The 23875-nt window shown below is 48.7% G+C and overlaps 11 protein-coding genes across 11 annotated transcripts; 6 read left to right on the forward strand and 5 right to left on the reverse strand.

Annotated features, from left to right (window-relative positions):
* Positions 1-981: 981 nt before the first annotated feature.
* On the reverse strand, positions 982-2477 carry LDX57_007147 (ankyrin repeat domain-containing protein; the record flags this gene model as incomplete). The annotated part of the gene is made up of 2 exons (XM_046088873.1): positions 982-2202; positions 2286-2477. 2 exons carry the CDS (start codon positions 2475-2477, stop codon positions 982-984), a joined length of 1413 nt encoding a protein of 470 aa, XP_045944843.1.
* A 236-nt stretch (positions 2478-2713) lies between these two features.
* LDX57_007148 (uncharacterized protein) lies at positions 2714-4918 on the reverse strand (the record flags this gene model as incomplete). Its single annotated transcript, XM_046088874.1, has 3 exons — positions 2714-4620; positions 4697-4838; positions 4910-4918. The coding sequence occupies 3 exons, from the start codon at positions 4916-4918 to the stop codon at positions 2714-2716; spliced, it is 2058 nt and encodes a 685-aa protein (XP_045944844.1).
* A 1007-nt stretch (positions 4919-5925) lies between these two features.
* LDX57_007149 (ATP-binding protein) lies at positions 5926-8159 on the forward strand (the record flags this gene model as incomplete). The annotated part of the gene is made up of 5 exons (XM_046088875.1): positions 5926-6819; positions 6874-6967; positions 7027-7314; positions 7389-7601; positions 7666-8159. The coding sequence occupies 5 exons, from the start codon at positions 5926-5928 to the stop codon at positions 8157-8159; spliced, it is 1983 nt and encodes a 660-aa protein (XP_045944845.1).
* An 815-nt stretch (positions 8160-8974) lies between these two features.
* Positions 8975-10238, forward strand: LDX57_007150 (esterase/lipase family protein; the record flags this gene model as incomplete). The annotated part of the gene is made up of 6 exons (XM_046088876.1): positions 8975-9048; positions 9111-9336; positions 9391-9447; positions 9536-9850; positions 9912-10088; positions 10143-10238. The coding sequence occupies 6 exons, from the start codon at positions 8975-8977 to the stop codon at positions 10236-10238; spliced, it is 945 nt and encodes a 314-aa protein (XP_045944846.1).
* A 1399-nt stretch (positions 10239-11637) lies between these two features.
* On the reverse strand, positions 11638-12724 carry LDX57_007151 (YeeE/YedE family protein; the record flags this gene model as incomplete). The annotated part of the gene is made up of 2 exons (XM_046088877.1): positions 11638-12517; positions 12570-12724. 2 exons carry the CDS (start codon positions 12722-12724, stop codon positions 11638-11640), a joined length of 1035 nt encoding a protein of 344 aa, XP_045944847.1.
* Positions 12725-13145: 421 nt separating this feature from the next.
* Positions 13146-13877, forward strand: LDX57_007152 (YoaK family protein; the record flags this gene model as incomplete). The annotated part of the gene is made up of 1 exon (XM_046088878.1): positions 13146-13877. The coding sequence occupies one exon, from the start codon at positions 13146-13148 to the stop codon at positions 13875-13877; it is 732 nt and encodes a 243-aa protein (XP_045944848.1).
* Positions 13878-14675: 798 nt separating this feature from the next.
* LDX57_007153 (uncharacterized protein) lies at positions 14676-16184 on the forward strand (the record flags this gene model as incomplete). The annotated part of the gene is made up of 4 exons (XM_046088879.1): positions 14676-14874; positions 14999-15239; positions 15379-15640; positions 15696-16184. 4 exons carry the CDS (start codon positions 14676-14678, stop codon positions 16182-16184), a joined length of 1191 nt encoding a protein of 396 aa, XP_045944849.1.
* Positions 16185-16371: 187 nt separating this feature from the next.
* On the forward strand, positions 16372-18865 carry LDX57_007154 (uncharacterized protein; the record flags this gene model as incomplete). The annotated part of the gene is made up of 3 exons (XM_046088880.1): positions 16372-16498; positions 16571-16848; positions 16900-18865. 3 exons carry the CDS (start codon positions 16372-16374, stop codon positions 17140-17142), a joined length of 648 nt encoding a protein of 215 aa, XP_045944850.1. The 3' UTR covers positions 17143-18865.
* A 254-nt stretch (positions 18866-19119) lies between these two features.
* Positions 19120-20734, forward strand: LDX57_007155 (NAD(P)/FAD-dependent oxidoreductase). Its single transcript, XM_046088881.1, has one exon. It carries the CDS (start codon positions 19249-19251, stop codon positions 20590-20592), a length of 1344 nt encoding a protein of 447 aa, XP_045944851.1. The 5' UTR covers positions 19120-19248; the 3' UTR covers positions 20593-20734.
* A 942-nt stretch (positions 20735-21676) lies between these two features.
* On the reverse strand, positions 21677-22588 carry LDX57_007156 (uncharacterized protein; the record flags this gene model as incomplete). Its single annotated transcript, XM_046088882.1, has 1 exon — positions 21677-22588. One exon carries the CDS (start codon positions 22586-22588, stop codon positions 21677-21679), a length of 912 nt encoding a protein of 303 aa, XP_045944852.1.
* A 225-nt stretch (positions 22589-22813) lies between these two features.
* On the reverse strand, positions 22814-23152 carry LDX57_007157 (uncharacterized protein; the record flags this gene model as incomplete). Its single annotated transcript, XM_046088883.1, has 1 exon — positions 22814-23152. One exon carries the CDS (start codon positions 23150-23152, stop codon positions 22814-22816), a length of 339 nt encoding a protein of 112 aa, XP_045944853.1.
* Between the last annotated feature and the right edge of the window lie 723 nt (positions 23153-23875).

The raw sequence follows: 23875 nt of genomic DNA on the forward strand, positions 1-23875 counted from the left end.
GCCCGCCGAGGATAATCCCTTATGGAGTGATCATCATGCTTTGGTCTACTCTTTTAGCTTAGTCAATGGATGATTTTCTGTCCTTTGGGTCGCGTTGGGTTTATGAACAATAGACGAATCAGATAAGAATCTCAAATTCGGGCATGAGGGGTAATTTCAAGTGAATTAGGATGTTTGAACCTGATCACAAGCAAGGGTTCATTACATAATCTAGATCTAACTAGTGCCTACCCCTTCTTCCGGGGATGAAGCTATTTGACCCATTCTTTGAGACCCTGGCCCATACCTTGCTGAAGGGCCTTGTAGTGGATGTTCTGCCTACTTCGAATCTTCCGGTTCACCGATGGATAAAAATGTCCAACATGCCTCTAAATCCATTTGCACTCATTCGGCGAGTCATGCTGTTCCAGGTGCTCAAGCCTTCAATCGAAGAGCCTCTGGGCCTGACAAGACTTCCAGCTGCATCTAAGAGGCTGGCAATCATACCACCAACATCAATAAGGAATGTGAAAATAGTACGCATATTGGAAGAGAACACTAGATATGTCTCGATAAGCACTCCGTATCTCCTTCACGCATATGGACCCGCGAGATTAACGGCTTACGTGGTTGTAGTAGTCATTCGAGCATTGATACAGGCAAGGCCCCCCAGGACATAGTATGGTTTGCCCCTTTGAACGATGCGTGTGAGGAAGATTGCACATTGGTACAGATCTCGCGGTGGCATAGAAGGAATATAAACTGGTGATTCTGGAGTCCATCAATGCTCCAAATGTCGCTATCGTAGATTGCTGAGTCCAAAGGCAGGTAAAGGTATCTTTCGCTTGAAAAGAGCCTCTAGAGTTAGGGTGGACGGACTTAACAATGTAGCGTGAAACACTATAACCAAGAGTTCAATCGTTGTGGCAACCACTACTGAAGCTATGACGACCCACGAATCCCCAGCTGTCAAACCCAGATTATCTAACCCCTGGCAGAGATTCAATCATTTGATGGGCTGCGAAGGACAATTCTGTGAAAATCCTGCAAACATCCTGGCTGTGGACGCAACCGGGTACGACACTCACAGCAAATAGAAAATAACCCATTGAAGCACTTGCCACAGGTATAGTAAGGCTCTCGGTGTCCTAGGTAGAGAAAGCATATATCACAATAGTTATGATACCATTTGAAGCGCCTCATCCGCCGATTCGCAGGAGGCAAAGTCTCATCACCAGTGCGGATACCAAGTTCCCTACACTTCTGAAGCAGAAAGTCTCTAGTAGAAGTATGACCCTCAATCGCACACCATGCAAGTGGGCTTCGTCCAAACATGTCTCTGCTGCGCAGCTGAGCCGCCGCATTTTCTCTTAGAAGTAGTGCTGCGGATGCAGTATCCCCAAACCGGGCTGCCATGGAGAGAGGTAGTGCACCAAAGGCATCTTTCACTTCAACAGAGACTCTAGAGTGAGAGAGGATGGACTGGACAATTCTATGGTTACCCCCTTTTATTGCATAGAAGAGGGGCGTCCTTCCAAGTTTGTCCTCAACAGTATAAGGCTGGCCATATTGAGACAGCATGTCGAATATTGCTTTATTACCGCCGACGGCAGCTAAGGCCGTGATGGTTCTGCCCAAGCTATCCTTCTGACGCATATCGACCTGCTTAAACTCAAGGATGGTCCTTGCAGCAGTCTGGTGACCGAGGGCCACTGCCAGAGCAACGGGTGGAAGGTCAAAATCATTGATCGAATTCACGTTCACTCTCCCCGAATTGAGAAGCTGGCGGATCATTTTGTGTTTGCCAAACAACGCTGAAGTTGCCAGTGGTGTCATTCCAAAATGGTCTTTCAGATCTGGCTGAATTACGCTCAGTCGAAGGAGTGAGTCCATTATAGTTTCATTGTCTCCGTAAGCAGCTACACCAAGCGGCGTTACCCCCGTAGGGCCTGGCATGTTGAGATCGACGATGCCCGATTCAACCAGGTTTGCTACCGCCAGCTCTTCGCCTCTTATAATTGCAATTTGCAGCTGCTTTTTGCAATCTGTGCTGTCGGTAGCCAATAGCTTAAGTGATGAGCTATGGCCGCGTTTAGCAGCCCAGAAAACAGCGGTGCAACCGATTGTATCTCCAAAATGCCGGTCAGTCCCGTTTGCGAGTAGCAGCTTGATTATAGACTGATCTCCCTTGCTTGCAGCTAAGGATAATGGGGTCATCTCTAGCTAGTAAAGTGGGCCATATTAGTGGCCAGCCTTTATAAAAGTGTTATAAATGCACTGTACAAGATCAAACAAATCAGACTTACCATGTGACTAATCAGGTCACCGACTTCTCCGAGCAGGCTCTCTAGACCATTTTCCAAGGTAAAATCTCTTGCAATACTTACCTGATAGACATAATTTGTTTTGACGTTGTGAAGAAGTAAAAACCGCACTATTTCCTTAGAGCCACCTCCAATCGCCCAGGCAATCAATGTCGCCCCATCGCTATCAGGCATTTCATAGTCAACTTGGGTGGGTGTGGATGATCCCAGATGGGTAGATAGCCAACTGAGAGGGCGGACAAGATATTGAGTGATTACGCTACTCATCTCACCGTAATAATTTGCATGATGGCGCTGAGTAAGTAGGTACTGGAATGTTTCCATGCGGCCGGATCGGGCTGCATAGTGAATGGGTTTGGCCCCAATGTTGTTCTTGGTATGTAGATCCAGACCGTATCTCAGGAGCAACTTTACAGCGGAAGATGCCCACCGAGTGCCGCCAGGTGTAGAGCTGTATCTCCATGAGAATCAACAACGTTGAGCCGAGCTCCCACCTCATCGACCAAAAACCTCAAAACGCCATCATGACCGTGCCTCCCAGCAGACAGCAAGAGACTGTCCCGTAAGGTTCCAAAAGCAGCTAGGCCAGGAACCTTCCTGAGGTATTTAACCGCGACCGCCGGGTCCATCTCTAAGACATGGTCCTGCCAGAACCATGCCGCGTAGTCGACAAAGCCATTGGACTCGGATAGCCCCAGCGTTTTGAAAACGGGAATAAGCCTGTTTCCATCCTCGCGTTGAATAATCTTTCTTCCATGGTCGAATTCTTCATTACCTAAACATGCCAGACAGACACGCAAGGCAATAAAGTTGGCTTGGTCTGAACCGATCCGAAGGTTCCTAACAGTAGCAAATGGGTAAGGATGGCCCCGAATCCCGTCGACAAGAGCTTTCCAGTTCTCAAGCTGTAAAATCGAATCGGCCAGGGCCGACATTGATAGAATAGATCGAGTAGGAATGCGTCGAACTTGGTAAGCCAAGCAAAGTATAGAAAGAAAGAGAAAGTATTGATGGACCAAGCCAGCAAGGGTAAATAGGAAACAGCATGTATAATACAACCTTCCCAGCAATTTCTGCGGCCTATAGCTTAACAGATAATCCTTTGCGGAAGAATGAATCAGACTGACAGTTTTCGATCCTTCATCATGGAAGACAAGCGGGAGACATGATTTATGAACATCGAGAATGCGAACCTTGGGCATCGGGTTGAGGGTTGAGGGATCGTTCCACAATGCAAATGCCATGTCGATATCATCCACTCTAAGTGGCCTCTTTGCTATTGCGACGAAAGGTAGAACAAAGTCAACTTGCTTCGGTTGCTTTATGTAGATCCTAGCTAGGATCTTATCATAGACTTCGTCCAGTCCTCGGGGTAGCTTTCCAAGTTCTTCCAAGATGTCCTCCAGCTTCTGGTCAGATGAAATGTTTGGTATGAGGTTTTCAACAACCAAGTCAACCCAAAGAAATGTTCCTTCAGATTTCTCGATGAGAGCATGTTCAATCCTTTTGCGTATGTCTGACCCTACGGTCTGATCGAGGTTCAGTTTGTCGAGCTTATGCTCTATTGCTCTGGTCACATCATTCCCCACCTTCCCCGGACTGACTTTTAGGCGTATTGCAAGACTTTCGATGTGCTGTTGAATACATTCGTCGGGCCGGCTCGATATTAAAATCTTCACATGAGTGCCAATTCCATTCCCCCGCACCTCTGCCCCGAGCAGTTCAACAAAACGCTTCGTATGTGCCGGACTGCATTCATCAAGGCCATCGATGATAAGATAGATCTTGTCAGAGATGTCATTCAGAATATCTCTAAAGAATGTCCACAGTCCATCGTAGTCCTTGTTGCGAAACATGCTTTCTATTTCCCCAAGCTGAACACCTCTGCCCCTTGAAAAGATGGGTTTTTGGTGTTCGAGAAGTTGCCGTAACAGGCCACCCAAAATGCCTTCCATGTTGTTCCTTCTGGAGTCCGTAGAATCACAAAAGTAAAATGCCACACGCTGGGCCTTCGGATCCCTCTCCTCCTCCGCGGCCACTTCTCCCTTGTAGCCAGGTGGCGTCAATTCTTGAAGATCCTGTATCAAATATGTCGAGAGTATGGTCTTGCCCATTCCCGGACCCCCATTCAACCACATAATCTGAGGAGAATCTCCGTCTCGCCATTGCTGGTAGTCTGCAGAATTTACCAGCCATTTGCACGTTCCGGGAGCATGGGGTTTGACACGTTTTATCTTTGTCAAATGCTCGCGCGGCGTATGAACAGCAAGGGCTTTTATAAGACTATCATAAACATCGTCCTGGGTAGTCTTCGGGACTGGATAATGATCAAGTCATTCCACGTTAGAAACCAGGCGTATTTCTCTCTGCAAGATCTGGTGGAGGTGGCATACCGTGGGGGCTGAGGTTGTAGGTTATATTTACAGGTCCTTCATGTTTACCAGTAATGAGCGAGTTTTTCCCTTTTATAGCTTCCAAATTGACAAGGCTGTCTGCAGCAATAGATGCTGGATTCGAAATATCGAATGGTCCATTCTAGTCATGATTCAAGAATTGCTTTAGAGCATGATCACAAGTCGAGGTGTTATGTCAACAAGATAACTTACCAAGGGCATCCTTTGACTCTACAATACCTAGAAAGTATGTTTCAGGTCCTCTGGATGCTAACTGTGTGATTATTTGGTAAAGGCGGATAACAGGGCTAGTAAAAATACTATTCTTTAATGATGAATGAGTGTCGGAGCTAATCAAATGGGTAGTGAATCTCCTATCACATCCTGTATGTGTCTCACGGTCGCACTGAGGCGCTTAATTGTCGCTGGAGTAGCGCAGCCAACTTGCCAAGTCGCCGAAACCCCCAGGCTGTAGAATGACCCCGGCTACGCGGCACATACACGGTGTACAGGATGTCAGCCCAGAATACTACCTGGGAATTTCATGAAATAGGAAGTTCTTCAATAGAAGAAAAGGTATGAATGATATGTTGCCATGGATGACTTACTAGTGTCCACCACGCTTCTATAACGGGATTTTTAATACGCTCCGAAGTCAGACTGCTCTGTTAGGTAGTTGATCAATCTCTCTCACCGGAAGATTAAAGGGATCTCATTTCATGATTAAAGCAGGGGAAGAGGTGAATATTCCAAAGTTACAAAAATAAACACTCACATATGTACACTTGACTGGAGGATGTCTGAAGTGACCTGTAATGTAGACATGTTACATCAAAGCTGAACCTTCAGTATTGCTTTTTCTATTCTACGCTGACTGTCGCTTTCTAATTTCTTACAGCCCCGCAATCATGCATATTTGTGTTCGCTGGGCTTTTGATAGGGGGACTAGAATGAAATACAGCCACCTGGCGCAGAATTATGGACTACACCGTAGATTGCAAACAACACCACCCCCCCCCCAACACGAATACTGAGTCCTCTTTCTCTCCCCCCCCACCTGACTCGCTATTATTAGGTTTTCTTTTGAATTTTTTATTTCCTTAGCCAATTTACCGAAAAATTACAACACGGCTCACTTGCAATTAAAATTACAAGCTGGACCCAAAGATGAAGTTGGCAACTTGTCCACCCCAACTACGACCCTCCCCATTCCCAACAGCCTCTCCAATATGAACGAAACAATGCCCAGCTCGAGCAGTCCGGAGCTCGTCTCGCCAGATCTCGGTCTAGATCTACAGGTAAAGCACCTCGAACAACGAAAGAAGGAGGGAGACAGTCTGAAGGAGAGAGGCAGCGAGGTAGAAGGGGAGAAGCCCACCTACATGCAACACGCACTGGTCTCGTCAGAGTACTTCGACGAGAAGAATATCCTGACAAAAAAAGTGCTTTGCATCAATTCTTCCCTCTTATGTGATGCGCTCAAGCAGGAGGTCAAATGTTATCCGTCATACCGATCTGGATTTAAACCCTCAATCGAGGTCGAATCTCCGTTTGCATTGCTGTTCCACCATCGCTCAGAACTCGGAGCACTCCGTGAATATACGACTGATGATAATCTCAGAAAGCACTTGGACTTGCTCTTTGAGTATCTGGAACATGAACGAGGTCATGCGGCAGCTAGGTTGATGAACAATGATCTCATTACATTCGATCTTCTCTGGGCGGTCTTCAAACCGGGAACTTTTGTACTCACTCGTGTATACGACCAGGAGTGGCTCTTGTGGTTACAAAACACGGCCTACCGAAAGCATTATCAAAAGGGCGAATACCTGGCGCTCGAATGTTCGCATTCTATTCATGACGGGGAAAAAGAATGGAAGGTAGTGAAGACCCTGGAAATATTCCGTGATAAGGAGTTTCCTGGGAGTGCACCTACTACAATTAGAAAGCTTTCGGTATCTCCCCTGGAGCGACACTCCAATTCCGAGACATTAAAATCAACTCTTAAAAGCAGAGGAGAAACATATCAGAGATTGCAGCATGGGCGTCCTCATTACTATGAGGGTATGTGTCTGGTTGTCGACAACACTAAGATATGGGATCCCAAAACCTACCCGTGTACAGTATGCTTCCACGAAGTCAATATATTGTCGAGTATGCTGACTGAAGTACCCAAGACAGCCGGTCGAGTGGTCATAGACAACAAACCCTTTTTTGAAGAGCACGAGGCTATGCGGCCGACTCTTCAAACATGGGACTATGACGATGAAGGTACGTTTGTCATTGGGCAGGCTCTTAATAAATACCTCACTCACGCAATTCTGAAACAGGCATTGATGAAGCCGATACCGATTTGCTATATCCACCATATGTATATGGGTACTCGCTGGATATGAGGAAATGGTCCCGGTTTTTTCTCAATAATCTGAGTGACGTGAAATGGGACAATAACATGTTCAACCGTCTATTATTAGCCGAACCACAGAAACAGCTTTTGAGGTCCTTGGTGTCTAATCACTCATACGGATCAAATGCCCGTCATGAAATCATTCTGAAAGGGAAAGGGCTAGTAGTAGTTCTTCATGGTTCACCAGGAACAGGCAAAACACTTACAGCCGGTAGGTTGCTGATGCATTACTTGCTTGCAAGATCAGATTATATCCATATATACATCGGTCTAACACTCGTGCAGCCGCTGTTGCCGAAGAAACCAACAAGCCACTTATTGTGTTCCCCGCCGGGGAGCTAGGATATGAACTTTGGGCTGTTGAAGACAATGTGAAAAAGATTGTCGAATACGCGACCAGTTGGAAAGCAGTCTTACTCATTGATGAAGCCGATGTTTTCCTGGAAAAAAGAGAAAGCGGTGCGCGGGCGAATCTAGAAAGAAACGCTTTAGTCGCAGGTATTCTGAGGTTCCCCAATAAACTATGTTTCACTTCCATGAGACTCGCTAATATCTCGCCTAGTTTTCCTTCGGCGATTGGAATATTGCCAGGGGATAATCTTTCTGACTTCCAACCGGGCAGAATCCTTTGATGGGGCAATCAAATCGCGAGTCCACCTAATGCTCCATTATCCTGAGATCGATCAAACAGCTCGTCGACAGCTCTGGAAGTCACGGCTTGAAGAAGTACCTCCAGATGAAAATGAAGTCGACATGGCAAGATTTCCAGACTCACTCGCAAAATACCCGATGAATGGACGGGAGATATCGAATACTGTTGGCTCTGCTCTCACGCTTGCAAAAAGCGAATCCCAAAAGCTGAACCAAAGACACCTCGACATGGTGCTACGGATCTGGCAAGAGTCGAACCCCAAGTGGACCCAAGGCTACAATATGCTACGAATGGTAATTCATGTTGTCCTTTCCATCTTAGCCACCGCAGTGATTATAGTTCTCGTGTTGTCTCGCCGATATCAGATGTTTCGAAACGGAGATGTCTTAATCTTTTACCGGTGAGATTGGCATTCTTTATTCGATTTTCCTTAGTTTTTCAATGTTTGTATGTATTGATGGTCTGAATATGTCATTACGACGAGTCGTTACGGCCCACTACTAAAGTCACGGTAGAGTACCTCGTGCTTTGTTCCAATGGAATATTCCCTTTCGAGGGAATCATTATGCCAGCCTATCAGAGCTGCATATACCGAGAACATATCGATGAGGCAGAGAAGAGGAGGGAGGTTTCATGCCACTAATACTATAACAATGTCAGCTACTCCGATTGCTTTTGATACGTACGAAAATTGTAATCTGGCTTAGTTCCGGTGAGGAAATATGACCGTAGGATTGATTCACAGCCTCACGAGTCGCATGGCGGTTTGATTGGCTGTGTATTCTCGTGAATCTGCTCAGCTCACAGATCTACAGTCTCTAGTGACTGATATGCAACCTGTTGCATTAGGGTCACCAACAAGTCTGTTGGCCCAGGATGTATGCCCGGCAAGCCGCGTCATAATGCCCACTTATGTGCCTTTGGTCACTGCGGTACAGAAGCAGCTGACCAGAAGCGGGGTGGGTCTTGACAACCCGATTCATAGCCTGCATACATCTTTACTCTGCCTAACGTAGCTGCCAAGAGGAGCGTCTGCTGCCCAAAATATCAGCTCTCCACCCAAGAGATGCTTCCGTGTCCCTCCTTCGCTTGTACAAATCGGCAGGTTCACAATTCCGTCTGGACTCATCGAGAACTCGCTCGCTAGCGCACCTTCTGTCATTTCAGCACAGCGGCCCGTCATTAGAGTTCCCTCAACCTTCGACATCGCCTGTCCAGAATGGAACGAAAGGCTGGTGGGGCAAGGTTAGCCCTGTCAAGTCCTCTTTACAACCCCAACGATGCTATTGTTGAGTATGTGTGCAACCTCGTAAGCATCCATCTAGAGTGGATTCCCATGCTAACTACCCGATTAGTATTGTCTTCATTCACGGACTAGGCGGGCACCGGGAAAACACCTGGACCAAATACAACGTCTTCTGGCCCCAGAGGATCCTGCCAGAGGACGTTCCGAAAGCGCGGATTTGGTCGTGGGGTTATGACGCAGACCTGCTACACTTCTGGAACAAGCACTCGAACAATGCACTCAAGGACCATTCAAGTCAGCTCTGTAGTGATCTGGCAGGCGTGCGAGTGGAAGCGGTAGGAATGATGCACAATACTACATTCACAGGGCGGATTAGCTAAAGGTGCCAGCCCAATCGTCCGATCCTCTTCGTGGTACATAGTCTAGGCGGAATAGTGTGCGAGAATGTCAGTCTATCGCATTCATTATTTACAATATCCCGCTACCTATGCGTGGTGAGAACGCGAGACTGACGCACCAAATCTCTGGAAACAGGCCATGGTTCAATCTACGATTAGCGCCGACGAGCATATCAAACAGATCGCTGCCTGTACCAAGGGCATTATCTTTCTCGGGACGCCTCTCGAGGGATCCAAAAAGACGAAATGGGCCGAAATTGGCCATAAATTCGCGAGTCTCGTCGGACAAGCGAAGAACAAGGACGTCGTGGAGGCCATCAAGGACAGCTCTCGTCGTTTGTATGATCTGCGTGATAAGTTCGGACATATTCTCCGCTCTCGCGCCGAATCAAAGGCGGGAAAGATTGAGGTCGTTTGTTTCTACGAAGAATTCGATTCCCCCATCGGCAGGGTACGTCCACATAGGGTATCATCAACTTGGCCTTGGTCTAGCTAACCTGGTCGAATGCCAGATTGTCACCAAAGAGTCTGCAACAATCTTGTCTTACGAGGCCCAATCGATCCCCGCAGATCACTCTGAAATGTGCAAGTTTGCGTGCAAGACTGAACCAGGATATGAGCGGGTTTCCAAAGTGTTGAAACGCTGGGTCGATGCCTTGGAGAAGCCCGTACCGGATACACCTACACTGGTGAGACTTTCATTGCCATATGAGTACTTTTAAGAATCTCAACTGACGTATTAGGGCGATATCATTAACATGCAAATCAATGAGGTGAAAGGTGGGAACGTCTCGGGGAAACACAATGGAAATAGTACCATGACAATTACTTACAATTAGCAACTGTTCGTGTTAGCTACCATAGGTTTTACAATATAGTGGTGTTTTATTTCTTCTTTCTCCTTATGCCTCCCCGTTTCATGTCGGGGCGCCTGTACATGGAGACTCCCAAGACAGAGCCTTTAAATCCTATCGTACACGAAAGACTAACGCACGCATGGAAGAATTCTCGAATAATATTCTCAGGCATCTCTCTCTTCGAAACCATCAGGGTGGAATTTATGTTCTGTGGTATCAACGGCCTCTATTTTGACTCTTCCCCTTTGATTAATACATGTGACGTGACCTTTTGAGTTAATGAAAGGTCTTCCCCTTCAATGGCACTTCAAGCCGAGAAGAGCAAAAGTGGTCTCGCCATTTATGCACAACCAATAGCAAGGTCGATCCCCACTTGTAACTATTGGGGCAAATATGAACGATCGCTGTTGTGTTTTGACCTTTTATTCTTTTCGCCCTGGATAGATACATACACCACATGCCTAGGCTATTTGGGAGTCTGCTGTATCCACACTTCGAAGCTGTCTGCTTCAACATTGACTGCTCTCAGCTCTTCAAAGGTTCTTGTGCCATGATTAATCTACATATCAGGGTTGAATTTCTCACTACTAGAGATCCAATAATCTAGGTCAAGTCAGTACATACGACCACAGGGTGTGGAGAACAGGGCTTCCCGTCCGCTCAGCCGTACTTAAGCCACACGCCGGCCGGTTAGTAGTTGGGTGGGTGACCACCAGCGAATCCCGGCTGTTGTATGTTTTTGCTAATTCTCTTTTTCTGTGTCGCTGAACGCGTGAGACGTCCGCAGCGTTTCCTGCGACGGCTTACAGTCAGGTCCGCTTGTAGTCTATAAACAATAATCAGTCTTTATAAATCCGAGGCGTGGCGGCGGATCAAGTGATAAGATATATAGCCATAGGTATACACTTTACTCTTTTTTTACGGACATATAACCCACCAATCAAAAGATATTCCCGTTATACTCGTTATCGTCAGCAATCCTGAGTTATTGGTCCATGCTTGAACTCTAAAGCGATAGAAGATGTCCCTCACTCGAATTATAAAGAAGCGGGCCATTATCATTCAGCGATATAAATAGCCAGTAACCTTTAAAGCTTACTGATCAATACCCTAATTTGCATGAAACTTAGTCTAATGAAAAATAACAAGAAGTATAGTATTAGAAAGAACTTTAACTTAACATCAATGAAGTATGTAAATTGCTGGTAGTTAATCGGATAGCTCAGAATGATTGGACCGCCGAGGAATTATATTATATAGAAGGCAGTAAATAGAGGTGTGTATATTCAAAGGCTAGGGACTAGGAGTTGTTAGGGTTACGTGGATAACATTTTCTTCTTGGAAGCTGATGAAACCAACGACCATAGATGATGAAACCTAATTACGCCCTCAGCGCAAAGGCGAATCCAATTCCTGCTGCGAACATCGACGCCACAGTGATAATGCTGCTCGTTCCTAGCATACTCATCCCACTGATGCCATGCCCACTGGTGCAACCCCCGGCAACACGCGCGCCAAACACCATAACCAGCCCCCCTAACAACCCCCTCAACGGCGCAATTGGCAGCGCATCCACCCTCACAATATCGGGCACCATGAGCGAAACCAGAAAGCTACTGGCGAGGATCCCAAACCCAAAGCAAACGGACTTTGTCAGCGGCAGTGCAGGCTTCTGTTCGCCCGACCTCAAGCGCTCTGCATTCGCGCTCCCGTTGATGAAGACCCTAACCCACCGCCCAATATCCTCGTAGCCCGTCGACACGCCAACAGGCGCCTTGGTCATCAGAAGACTAATGAGCTGTGCAAGACCTATTAAAAACCCGCCGACAACCGGGTCGACGGCTGCGTGGGCATGCCCCGGGGCAAGATACCTGAATGCCACAATGAGCGGGACACACATTGCCTGGAACGCCAGAGTGGCAGTACCGGGACTTATGTCTAGTTTTCCGGGCAGGCTGTTGTCGGCTTTGCCGCTTGTCACTGCACAAGGTGCGCCGGAGTGGCGGCCCAAAGCCGGAGCGACGGTCGCGTATAGAACACCCCCTATGATGCCGCCAAGTAGGGCGTAGCGGCCGGACGAGATGCCTGTACCGACCTGCACCAGTACGGTCCCGGGGCAGGCGCCGGTCAAGGTCATGCCTGCGCCAACCATGGCGCCGCCGATGATGTTGCCGTCGTAGGGCCCGAGCCAGCCGATGGATGATGGAGGACGGCGACTAAGGGGCCGTTGCATGAGGCGTTCATACAGGGAGATGACGAGACTGGACGGGCTTAGTTGAAAGTTTATTAAGTTTTAAAGGGAGATTGACTTACGCGCTGGCAGAGCTGGCAGTTAGAAAAACCTTGAGCATGGTAAAGTCCTGCAATTGCATCTGCGAGGTAATGGTGGTAGGCAGGTAAACACCTGAGACTGTGAGCGCCGCTCCAAAGAGGGCCCCGGCGATTGTTGAGCGCAGCAGATCAGCCATTGTGTGGACGTAATTCGCCAAGCATTACATGGATGCATGCAGCAGTCCATTAACACAGTATTCTTGGACGATGGACGCTTTTTTAAGCTGTTCACTTCCCCGAGTCAATTATTGAGACGTCGGGGAATGACGGCATAGGGTTGGCTACGGCCCGCTGTGGCGACAAGAAGAGCGGCCTTCTCCCCTAGCAGAACTCCGAATCATCCAAAACGGTCAAAGTCGAGTATTCTATGAACAATATATTTCTTCAGTTTAGTTCTCTGCACGATCCCCGATTGCAGTTCCACACTTGTTCGCCGTTCATGGCATCTCCGAAGGTCTCGGCCTCTCGGCCGATAACCTTGTAGAGTAGTCAAGCATAAACACCGGACATACCCCAGCTGTCCCTGTTTCGAGAGACATCAATATTCTATCCCTTGTCATGAAACTTGCTCTCTCCGAAATCTGGTTCTACCTAAACGAGGATATCCGCGAGGACATCTTACTCGAATGCCAACTCCTTTTGCTCTCCTTCGCTACCGGCATTCAAGACGCTGCAGCATGGCCTGACTACGCCTGCTTCGCCTCCAACCAAACGGGGAACACCCTTTTCCTCGCAATCGGGGTCGCCGGCCTTGCCAATAACGCCTACAGCTTCCCCAATATCGGCATGAGCCTGGGAATGTTTGTCTCAGGAGGTCTGGTCATGGGCCAGCTGGGAAATTGGTTGGGGGTCCGGCGACGACTCTGGCTGCTGCTGAGCAGCATTATCCAGACCGTCCTGGTTCTCGTCGCTATGATTGTGCAATACGCTGTGCCGCGGAAGCCGGAGGGCCCCGCCGCGCTGGGGGTAATTGCGTGCCTGGCATTTTCGTCGGGGGCTCAGGTGGCGATGAGTCGGTCGTTGAAGATCACGGAGATCACGACGGCCATGGCGACGGCGGCGTATGTTGATGTGGTGGTGGATCCGGGCTTGTTGAAGCTACATAACCGGCTGCGTAATCGACGGGTGATGTTCCTGGTGATGCTAACGGCGGGATGCTTTGTTGGTGCGTTTGCTGTGCGGGCAGTTAATTCGTCGTTTGCACTTGTGTGGTGTGCAGCCGGCAAGTCTGTGGTGACGGTGTCGTTGCTGGGGAATAAATGTATCCAAAAGAATCCGAGCCGTCGATGACCTTGCAATTCTTGCTTCTGTTTCCCGCCGTAATTGGCGCGTTAATAGTATTTGCTCCGCCATTAATGCGCTAATATGTCTGGAGAATTTCAGAAACGCGACTATCTAATAGGCTAGAAGTTATTGGAACGGCATTGCACATTCTATAGCTCCACGTCTAGGAAGACTGGGGCACTAAATCCACTATGGATGAACTTGTACACACTGACATAGAACAGGGCTCATAGCTCAGCGTGGTCAGAAAAATGCCAAGCCAAATCCTGAGTCAGTTTCTGACCACGATGAGCTACGACCCCCATAGAACAGAAATCAATTTGGTGTCATAGATTATGTAACGGCCTCTAGCCTCCTTTGCTTTTTTTTCTTTTGTGTCCTTCATAGTCAATGCGTCACACCCGTGGGAAAAATCCAACATGGAAGTCAAATCGAGACCTCGGATTACAAACCACTTCTGAACGGCGTCCATAAACGTTGATCGGGACGGCGTTTTCGGGGACCAGCCCCACTCTTGCTGAACTATCTGCTATTATCAAATCAACTAAGCTCGACATACCTTAGATATCTTCCTCGGGTTCGGCTTTCTCAGGCAAGGGAACCGTGGGTCAAAGGGTAAGCCTCTCGCCGCCACTCCGCACGGCTTCTACAACCCGCATTCGGCGAGTCGAGGTACCCGTCCCCTGTTCGAACCATAGTCGCAATCGAAAATATATTTAAATAATCCTAATGCTGCTGAACAAGAATGATGTAGATTGTCAACTAGGGGATCGTCTCTCATAATCAACTCAGACCCTTGTCACCATGGCAAACGAGGATGCTACGTGGATTCCTCTGCAGAATGCCCAGACTCAGGACCTGGAGCGTAATGACACTCAACACTTTCTGCGGAATGAGACGGTGGATTACTTCTCCTGGAGTGGCCTAACTGTCACCGTCAAGGACCGACAGACGAAACAGGCGAGGGATCTCCTGAATGATATAACCGGGGATGTGCAAGCAGGTCCGTTGATGACACTTTCCTTTTCTACTCTTGGTCTCTTCGATGCCCCAAGCCTTCCAGGATGAAGGCCCGGAATCTTGGAGCCGCGTTGGAGGTCTAACAAGCTAATATCGGTGCTGAATAGGTGAACTCGTGGCTCTAATGGGCCCATCTGGGTGTGGAAAGACCACACTACTCAATCTACTGGCTCGTCGGCCTGCTGCACCTGGGAGCAAGGTGCTAGGAGGTAGCTATGTGAACGGTGCCGAAGTGAACGCTCTTTCGTTTCGGCAAATGACATCGTATGTTGAGCAGGAAGACGCGCTGATTGGGTCTCTAACTGTACGGGAGACGCTCAAATTTGCAGCAGATTTGTCGCTTTCAACGTAAGCTCCCAGACATACCCGCCTTGAACAGCCGCTTTCCCTCCCATCTATCCATAAAGCTATCCAAATCCCTGCATCAGCCCCTCAATTACCCCGACTGGCTCTTGGACGCTAACATTTTCTTCCGCTACTCGGATAGTTCTGCTGTTCCCAAGCGCGAGCGCATGTCGCGCATCCAGAGTCTCCTTGAAGCATTCGGTATCCAGAAACAGGCCAGTACCCTGGTAGGGACACCCATTCGAAAGGGAATCAGTGGTGGACAGAAGAGACGCGTCAGTGTCGCAAGCCAGCTGATCACCCGCCCAAATATCCTGTTCCTGGATGAGCCCACAAGTGGTCTCGATTCGACAGCCAGCTTTGAGGTCATGTCTTTTGCAAAGAAGATTGCAAAGGCGAACAATGTAAGCTATAAATCCTCCATCTACGTGTTTGAAACTCTAACCTTGCTTGCTATAGATTATCATTATCACAAGCATCCACCAACCGTCAACAACAACTTTCCAGCTTTTTGACAAGCTTCTTCTCCTTTCTTCAGGACGAACATGCTACTTTGGCCCTGTTAAAAATGTGGACAACTACTTCAACCAGATCGGTCATTCAATCCCTACAAGCATGAACCCCGCCGAGTTCCTTCTTGATATTGTTAGTTCCGACTTTGACGATGGTAGCGGTGGTGCGCCCGAACGGGTTCAGCGGATCCAGAAAGCTTGGACGGAATCCAACGAGGCAAGGGCTGTCATGCGTTTAGTGTCTGAGCGCATGGAAGAATCTGGTAAAGGCAGGACAGACATGTCGTCTGGGGAAGTGGCGCGACCGGGGCCATTGAGGATCACTGCAGTCCTGCTTCATCGGGCGTTCATCAAGAGTTACCGGGATGTTGTCGCCTATGGCATTCGAATTATCATGTATCTTGGTAGGCGTATTCCGTTCCAGGGTTCTCTTTGACAAGTATTGACTTGAGCCAGGTCTTGCAATCATGATGGGCACAGTGTGGTTGCGCCTTCATCCATCTCAGGAGTATATTCAGCCTTTCATCAACGCTATTGTATGTATTGACCTGAAAGTATCTGTGTGAAGAGCCGCTGACCTGGGCCTTACATTTCAGTTCTTCGGTTCGGCCTTTATGTCATTCATGGCAGTGGCTTATGTTCCAGCCTTTCTCGAGGACCGCGCGAACTTCGCCAAAGAGCGGGCGAACGGTCTGTATGGAGCGACGCCGTTCATCGTCTCGAACTTTATAATTGGCCTACCATTCCTGTGTATGTCCACGTGCCCTTGCAGCATCGCTTCTCTGAAGAAGCAGGTACTAACAAAGCTCTACCTTGGCGCAGTCCTCATCTCGGTGTTGTTCTCAATCGTCTCCTACTGGCTTTCCAACTTCCGACCCTCCGGCGATGCCTTTTTCACTTGGGTGATGTGGATATTCCTTGATCTTGTTGCGGCCGAATCCCTTGTCGTCTTTGTGACATCTATATTCCCAAACTTTGTCATTGCCCTGGCCCTGGTTGCCTTTGCAAACGGACTATGGATGAGCGTAGGCGGTTTCCTAGTCACCCCAAAGATCCTGAATCCTTTTTGGAAATACGTGTTTCACTATATCGACTATCAGGTATGATAATCCCCCCTTGTGAGCCATGATCAATATGCTAAACCGCTACAGTCGTATGTCTTTCAGGGGATGATGGTAAACGAGTTCGCGCATCGCAATTACTCGTGCGGTGAGGGATGCCAATGCTCGTACATCACCGACTTGGCCGATCAGTGTATGGTCCGCGGCACGGGCGTCTTACACGAGTACGGTTATGCGACGGGAAGAACTGGGAAATGGGTTGGCATCCTCATCGGGATCATCGCGGTATATCGGCTGTTCGGGTGGTTTGCGCTTTCTTTGCGCAAGGGGTGATGGTATCATTTCATCACCTGGATCCTGGAGGACTTGTCGGAAGGGATGTACTCTTTGATCTCTCTGTTTCACTACCTTCCGGCTTCCCAGAGGATTTTTGTCGTCGGCCCCAGACAGAGAAGGGAATGTGTATTCTAAGAAAGCTATATAATTCGTGTAATTTCACCAGGATTTGTTGCTATCCACAGATTGATCCGTTCCTTGTTGTCTTATTGCTGTTTAAGTGCTACTCTATCTTGCATTTGCTAGTCTATCATGGCCTTTCATAAATCCCAAGTATTCTATTAGATTATTACGGCCGACACTGGAAACCAAAGTGTCTGGCAACCGTCTGGCCGCCGATAGCTTGCTTTTGTGGGACTGTCAGCAGCAGGCTTGTATTTTTATGACGTGACGAATAACTATATAAATCCGGAGTCTCCCATTGGGTGACGCAACAGGTACATCACGTACATGTCACTACCCATGCCCACCATGTCAATAGTGACCGAGTGATTGGAAATCGGTCGGCGGGAGACTGGCGAAACAGGAAAAGTACCATGCAACACTGACTTGGGCGATTTCGGCACGCTAGCGACTCTGTGAAGCAGTGTCAGCAACAAAAAGCATGCGGGGGACGGTACCGTCAGTCCTGGTCGGCGCAGTGACCCTTTGAAACCAGCCTCAATTCTCTTCCTGTCGAACGCAAGGACGTGCAGGCGTAGGTATTCAAACCACTTAGACGCGATGGGAAAGCAAAACTGGAGGCTGGGGGAGCCGTCAATATCAATGGTTGGGAGCGTTGGGTGAAGGATACTGGGTGTGACCAACTTCGCGTCGCGTGCTCTTCGCATAGCTATACTTCTGTCGGGAAAGTCGCAGCGTGCGGTGCCTAGTTCTATATAAGAGATAAAGTTCCCGTAAAATATCTAATCTTATAGATTAATAAGATCGGTTAGTTTTCGGAGCTTGACACGGGATTACTACTAAAGGTGAAGTGGCCCGCAAGATACATGGCTGTAGCTGTTAGGTTACCAATAGTTAAAGATTCATTATCTTTGAACAAATTATGCGTAAGAAATATATCGCGATACTCGTCCGCAGGTGTTCCGTACCGTTCCCTAAAAACCTACTAGACTTGCCCGATGCGCTCGCCAATCCAAATTACTGGTTGGAAACCCTGCTCCTATGCAAGGCGAGCTTGTAGATATGTTGCTGCTATAAGATAACCTACATGGGCATGGGTTTCTATAATTACGGCCATCTGATGGTTTTTGGGCCTAATGAATAATAAGAGGGGGGTCATCGCTCGCAGTGCTGATTTCCCGGATAACAAGATCGTAGCCCAAGACCACGTCAATAATAGCAGCCTCAGATATTGTTAGGTCCGCGACCACGTATTGCCACGTGCTAGCCCTGCTCTCCGAGAAATCGTAGATTATTGGCCTGGTGGCTGCCATCGCTATCGCCCTGGGTGAACCCTGGTTGGCTGTGCTTGGATTAGACGCCGTAGAATGATGCCTTATGGCGCGCATATATGGCTGCAAACGAAGTTGCCTGGGTGAAAATGGCTGATGCGAGTTTAAGACGCCAGCAAGCGTATGTTTTGATAGGGTTATGGTGTGCTGCTGCAGAAGTCGGGTTGGTCTGCTGCGGCATAGCCCGCAAATTGCTCTGCTCCTGATTACCACGACTGCCTGTTGGGATATATGGCAAGCACAAAGTACGGATGCCTCAAAGAAGAAATGTTAGTTTGCGTCTTGAGAGGATACTGACCATGTTTTCATATCAACCAGAAAGCTATCGCCGATGACGGTGACCTGGACAAGCAATCGGCGATTGACATGATCTGGTCGGCGAACGTCCGCGTTGTCAGGCAATATGACGTCTCATATTCTGGACGTAGTATTTGCTCTACTTCCGATGGGCCCACTACAGGCATAAAAAACCAGGCTTGATTTCCAAGGTCGCCTCATAGGACACGCGTAGCTTGTCTGACGTTTGTGCGCCGAATTACCGGGATTGGTGGCGTTTCCGTACCGATATATCTTCTCGTAGAATCCCTCAAGCAGGAGAACGCCATTAGCTTTCTTCCTTTACTTTTGTTCACGTTCGCAGACTTTGACGATGTTTGCCGCTCGTGCCACAGGGCGCTTCGTTCTTCCAATACAGACGCCATCATTTGTCCGAAATGCATCCCATATATCGCCCGCCCCTGGAAGCTTCGGTGACCATAGTCATAGAGTCGTGGTTGTCGGTGGCGGGACCGCCGGCCTGGCCATCAGTCATCAGTTACTACGATCTGGAAAGTTCACCCAAGACGAAATTGCCGTTGTCGATCCCGCTGCCTGGCACCATTACCAACCAGGCTGGACCCTAGTCGGTGGCGGCCTCAAGGATAAACAGGGCTTACGACGCCCACTGCAAGCCCTGCTCAACCGAAAGCTGAAATTTTATCCCAGAAGAGCAACCACTTTTTCTCCAGAGGCCAACTCAATCACGCTCGATAATGGCCATAAAATTGCGTACGAGCATCTTGTTGTGGCACCTGGCATTGAGGTCAAATACGGCAGCATCAAAGGTCTTTCGGAGGCTCTGGCGGACCCATCATCACTCATCTCAACTATCTACGGATATGACTATTGCGACAAGACCTATGAAACGATAAGGAAATTCAGGAAAGGAAGTGCCCTCTTCACACATCCAGCCGGCACAGTCAAATGCGCGGGTGCTCCTCAAAAGATCATGTGGCTTGCATTAGACTATTGGAAAAAGGCTGGGCTATATAGTTCTTCAGGAGAATCGCCGATCCATATCAACTTCGCAACCAATCTCCCCGGTCTATTTGGTGTGCCAAAATACAGCACCAAACTCGACGAGCTGCGCAGACAAAGAGGGGTGGACGGCTATTTTCAACATGATCTTGTTGCCATTGAGGGTAACCAGGCAACATTTGCTGTTCAGGGTCAACCACAAAAGGTTACGAAGTCGTTCGACCTGCTGCACGTGGTGCCCAAGATGGGGCCCTATGACACTATCAAGACAAGCACGATATCGAATGAGGATGGTTTCGTCGAGGTGGACGAGGCTACTACTCGCCACAAACGCTATGCCAACATCTGGTCCGCGGGCGATGCTTCTAGTCTGCCTACCTCAAAGACAATGGCGGCAGTCACTTCCCAGGCGCCGGTTCTGGTCCGGAACATGCTGCAGGCTATGGAAGGCAAGGTTCCGGATGCAGTGTATGATGGGTATACCTCGTGTCCACTTCTGACTGAATACGGCAAGGTACTTCTTGCTGAATTCAAGTATGGCGGGGAGCCGGATGAGACTTTTAACAGGTGGTTCGGAATTGACCAGGGGACGCCTAGGCGTGCATTCTACTACTTGAAGAAGGATTTTTTTCCCTGGGTCTACTACAAGTCTATGCTCAAGGGCACGTGGCGTGGGCCGAAGGGATGGAGCAGGTAAAGCCAAAAAGCATTTTCTGTGTCTGGAAGTAGATAATAGAAGAGAGAAGAGTTTGCATGGCTAATGACGCTGGATCCAATTTATGTCAGTGTAGAGCAAGCTTTCACCCTTATGACTGAATGATTCTCTGTCCATATATATCTCCAAACTCGAAGTCTTCAACTTGACAATATTTCCACCACCTACTAGATTGATGCGATTATATTTAGTATGAATTAATTCTAATTAGCTCTGAAGTGCTGACAATCAAACCGCTACACTAAATGTGTTTGAGAATCAGGTTGGTGAATTTATATAATTGAGAGTAGATAAGCACTTATACTCACTAACCTATTATATAGATGCCCTTCCATACATTGTATCTCGTGTGTCTGTGCTTAAGTGCGGTATTCATTGGTGAGATGTTTTGAAGATGCATGCATGGGTCTGACGAATCGTCCTCGTGCGGTCCAGGCTTGACTCTTGATGGGTAGTACGCATCGAGCACGCATCGAGCCATAGCACATCATCAGGCGCACATCTCTAGTACAAGACCTAGTTGGAATCTTGCTGTGGTTTTTCAACGTCCTGATGAACAGCGTGGCGACAGACCCATACATTACATTCTCTCTAAATATAGTCGCCGCTCTAAATTGTTGGCTCTTATAAACATTTCATACTGCATAGCACACATTCGCTCTGCTTTCTTGCTTTCAATGCTCACAACCCTATATTTGAAACCTTTATATTCCATAAAGTACTCCAATCGGACACATACGACCACAGGGTGTGGAGAACAGGGCTTCCCGTCCGCTCAGCCGTACTTAAGCCACACGCCGGCCGGTTAGTAGTTGGGTGGGTGACCACCAGCGAATCCCGGCTGTTGTATGTTTTTTTTGCTTTCTTCTTTCTACTTTGGTGAGACAAACGGTGCGTGGTTTTTCCTGCGGGTTGCCGGCCTGGCCAAGCCGCTGCCGCAATCATCTCCTTACATCAAGTAGGGCTTATAACCACGCCGACCTGTACGTTCTATATTGTTCCATGATCCTCCAGCCCATTAGACCAAAAAGAGAGTGGTTTATTAAGGAAGACACAGACGATTTTCCTACCGAGCAAGCAGCATATCAGCCACTGCTTCTCCGAAACCGTACATAGGAGCCTGGTAATGACATGCTAGTGGTATGGGGAGCACACTGGCATCGCAAACTCGGAGGCTCCGAACGCCCTTCACCCGACACTGAGTATCCACTACCGTCCCCATCGCAGCCGTCCCTCCATTCTGGAAAAAGCTACTCCCCACGGTCTGCACCCGTCGGTCTAGCTCCGCGTCACTGCATGCACTAGTGAGAGGCTCCTGGCCCGGTGGCGGTGTCTCGCCATCGATCACCTCCTTTGCAGAATCGGTTTCCATAATGCGCAAGGCGACTCGCATACCCGCGCGGATCGCGGCACGATCTGTCTCGGTGTCGAGATATCTTGGGTCCAGGACTGGATCGGCGGTGGGATCGGCGCTCGCGAGCGTGATACGGCCTCGGCTGGTTGGAAGAAGAAGAGCCACGGGGCTGCTGATGTGGGTTCCGTCCATAGGGACACGGAATTCCGAACCACCGCCGGCGATTGGGGCGTAGGCTACCATCACCTCGGCGTTGCCGCGGGGTTCCTGCAGGTATGGGTCTTCGAGGTCCATTCGGTCTTGTTGAGCGGCCTTGATGAGCTGCGCGTGTGGGGTCGGAACTGTTGCAATCCATTCGATAGGGTTGCCGTGCCGAAACTCGGGCTTGTTGAAGAGTGGGGAGCCGAGTGCGTATCCCTTCTCCGGGTTTCGTAGCTTCCAGAAGAAGGTCGCCGAGATCTTGTCGTGGTAGTTTTCTCCAACCGGTAGATCTACGATGGTGGGGATATTTTGTTGTGCGAGGTGCTGATGGGGCCCAATGCCGGATAACATCAGCAACTGAGGTGTTTTAAAGAGCACCGCACGTAACGAGTACTTCTCTGGTTGCCATGTATTGGGTCCCATCGGTTAGCGTGACACCTGTAGCGGTCTTGGAGTCGTCGAAATCCACCCGGGCGATGACGGAGTTCGTCAGCACTGTCGCTTTAGAATAATCGTAGGCTTTGCTGGCCGTTGTCGGAGAGCATTCTTCCAGTTCTCTGTGAATGGTCCAAAGGCAAGAGGAGTGCCGCCGTTGGTTTGGGAATTGTATTCCAGGCCCGCAGCAAGCATTGCCTTGCGCACCGGTTCTCACAGCGAGTAGATCCGAGCCGCAGCCGTAGTCGAAATCGGCCCATTGAACCCGTACTGTTCAGGGCTACCGGTCGGATCGTGATGAGTCTGCACCATCTTGAAGAACTTGAACATATTCGCATAATTCCACCGCTCGTCTCCAATTGGCTTCGCCCAGAAGTCGCAGTCAACGGATTGACCCCGAGTCACCAGACCGTAGTTGATGCCGCTAGAGCCCGACAGCAGTTTGCCCGCGTAATTGGGAATAGCGGGGTTGCCCAGTCCGGGCTTCTTAGTCGTTATCAAGTTGTATTCCCATTGAGTGTTATGGAGATGCGGCGCAGCGACAGGACTCATGATCTTGTCGTTGTAGTCCTCGGTACCAGCCTCGACGGCCAGTACGCTGTGTCCAGCCTGGGAAAACTAGCGAGAACGCTTCCCACGGTGCTTCCTCCACAGAAAACATATTGGTAGGTCGTGTTCATCGTATCAAGGTATTGGAATGTCACTATATGAAGAATCAGACGGTATATTGTTTTGTTGTGTGGAATGAGCGAGATGCGCGACCTATCACTTGGGATTAAGTAGGATTTTATATCATGAATACAATGTAACCACTGGCGGGGTTCCTTGGCCCGAAAACCAGCCCTTAAACCAAGTATCTAGTACTTATTGGTTTATGGATATATTCACAAGGCTGTAAAACTACAGATTCTCTCTGATGTGTCCACTAAATCGGCCCAAGTTTGAAAATGGAGCCATCCCCAATAAACCACCCTGGTTGAGGTCTCGAATCGGTGGAATGTCCGAAGGGTTATGAGGAATTTACAAAGCTCTGGCCCACTGACAGGGCAAGGATCAGGAGCCAACAGACTATGGGATCACCTTTCATTGACTACAACTAACTCTGCAGGAAAAGATGCTTTTCGCCTGTTATAGCACACCCCATCCGGTCCCAAGCCACATGCCTTACAGCGAACCCAGACACGGCGATTATCAATAATCATAAAGTACTTTTGAAGATGACAAAGGATGAAGGAAGCAACTTCAGGGAAATACAGCTGAGGAATCGAGGATAAT

The sequence above is a fragment of the Aspergillus melleus genome (genome assembly GCF_016097325.1).
Source record: "Aspergillus melleus strain CBS 546.65 chromosome Unknown contig4, whole genome shotgun sequence".
NCBI classification, from domain to species: domain Eukaryota; kingdom Fungi; phylum Ascomycota; class Eurotiomycetes; order Eurotiales; family Aspergillaceae; genus Aspergillus; species Aspergillus melleus.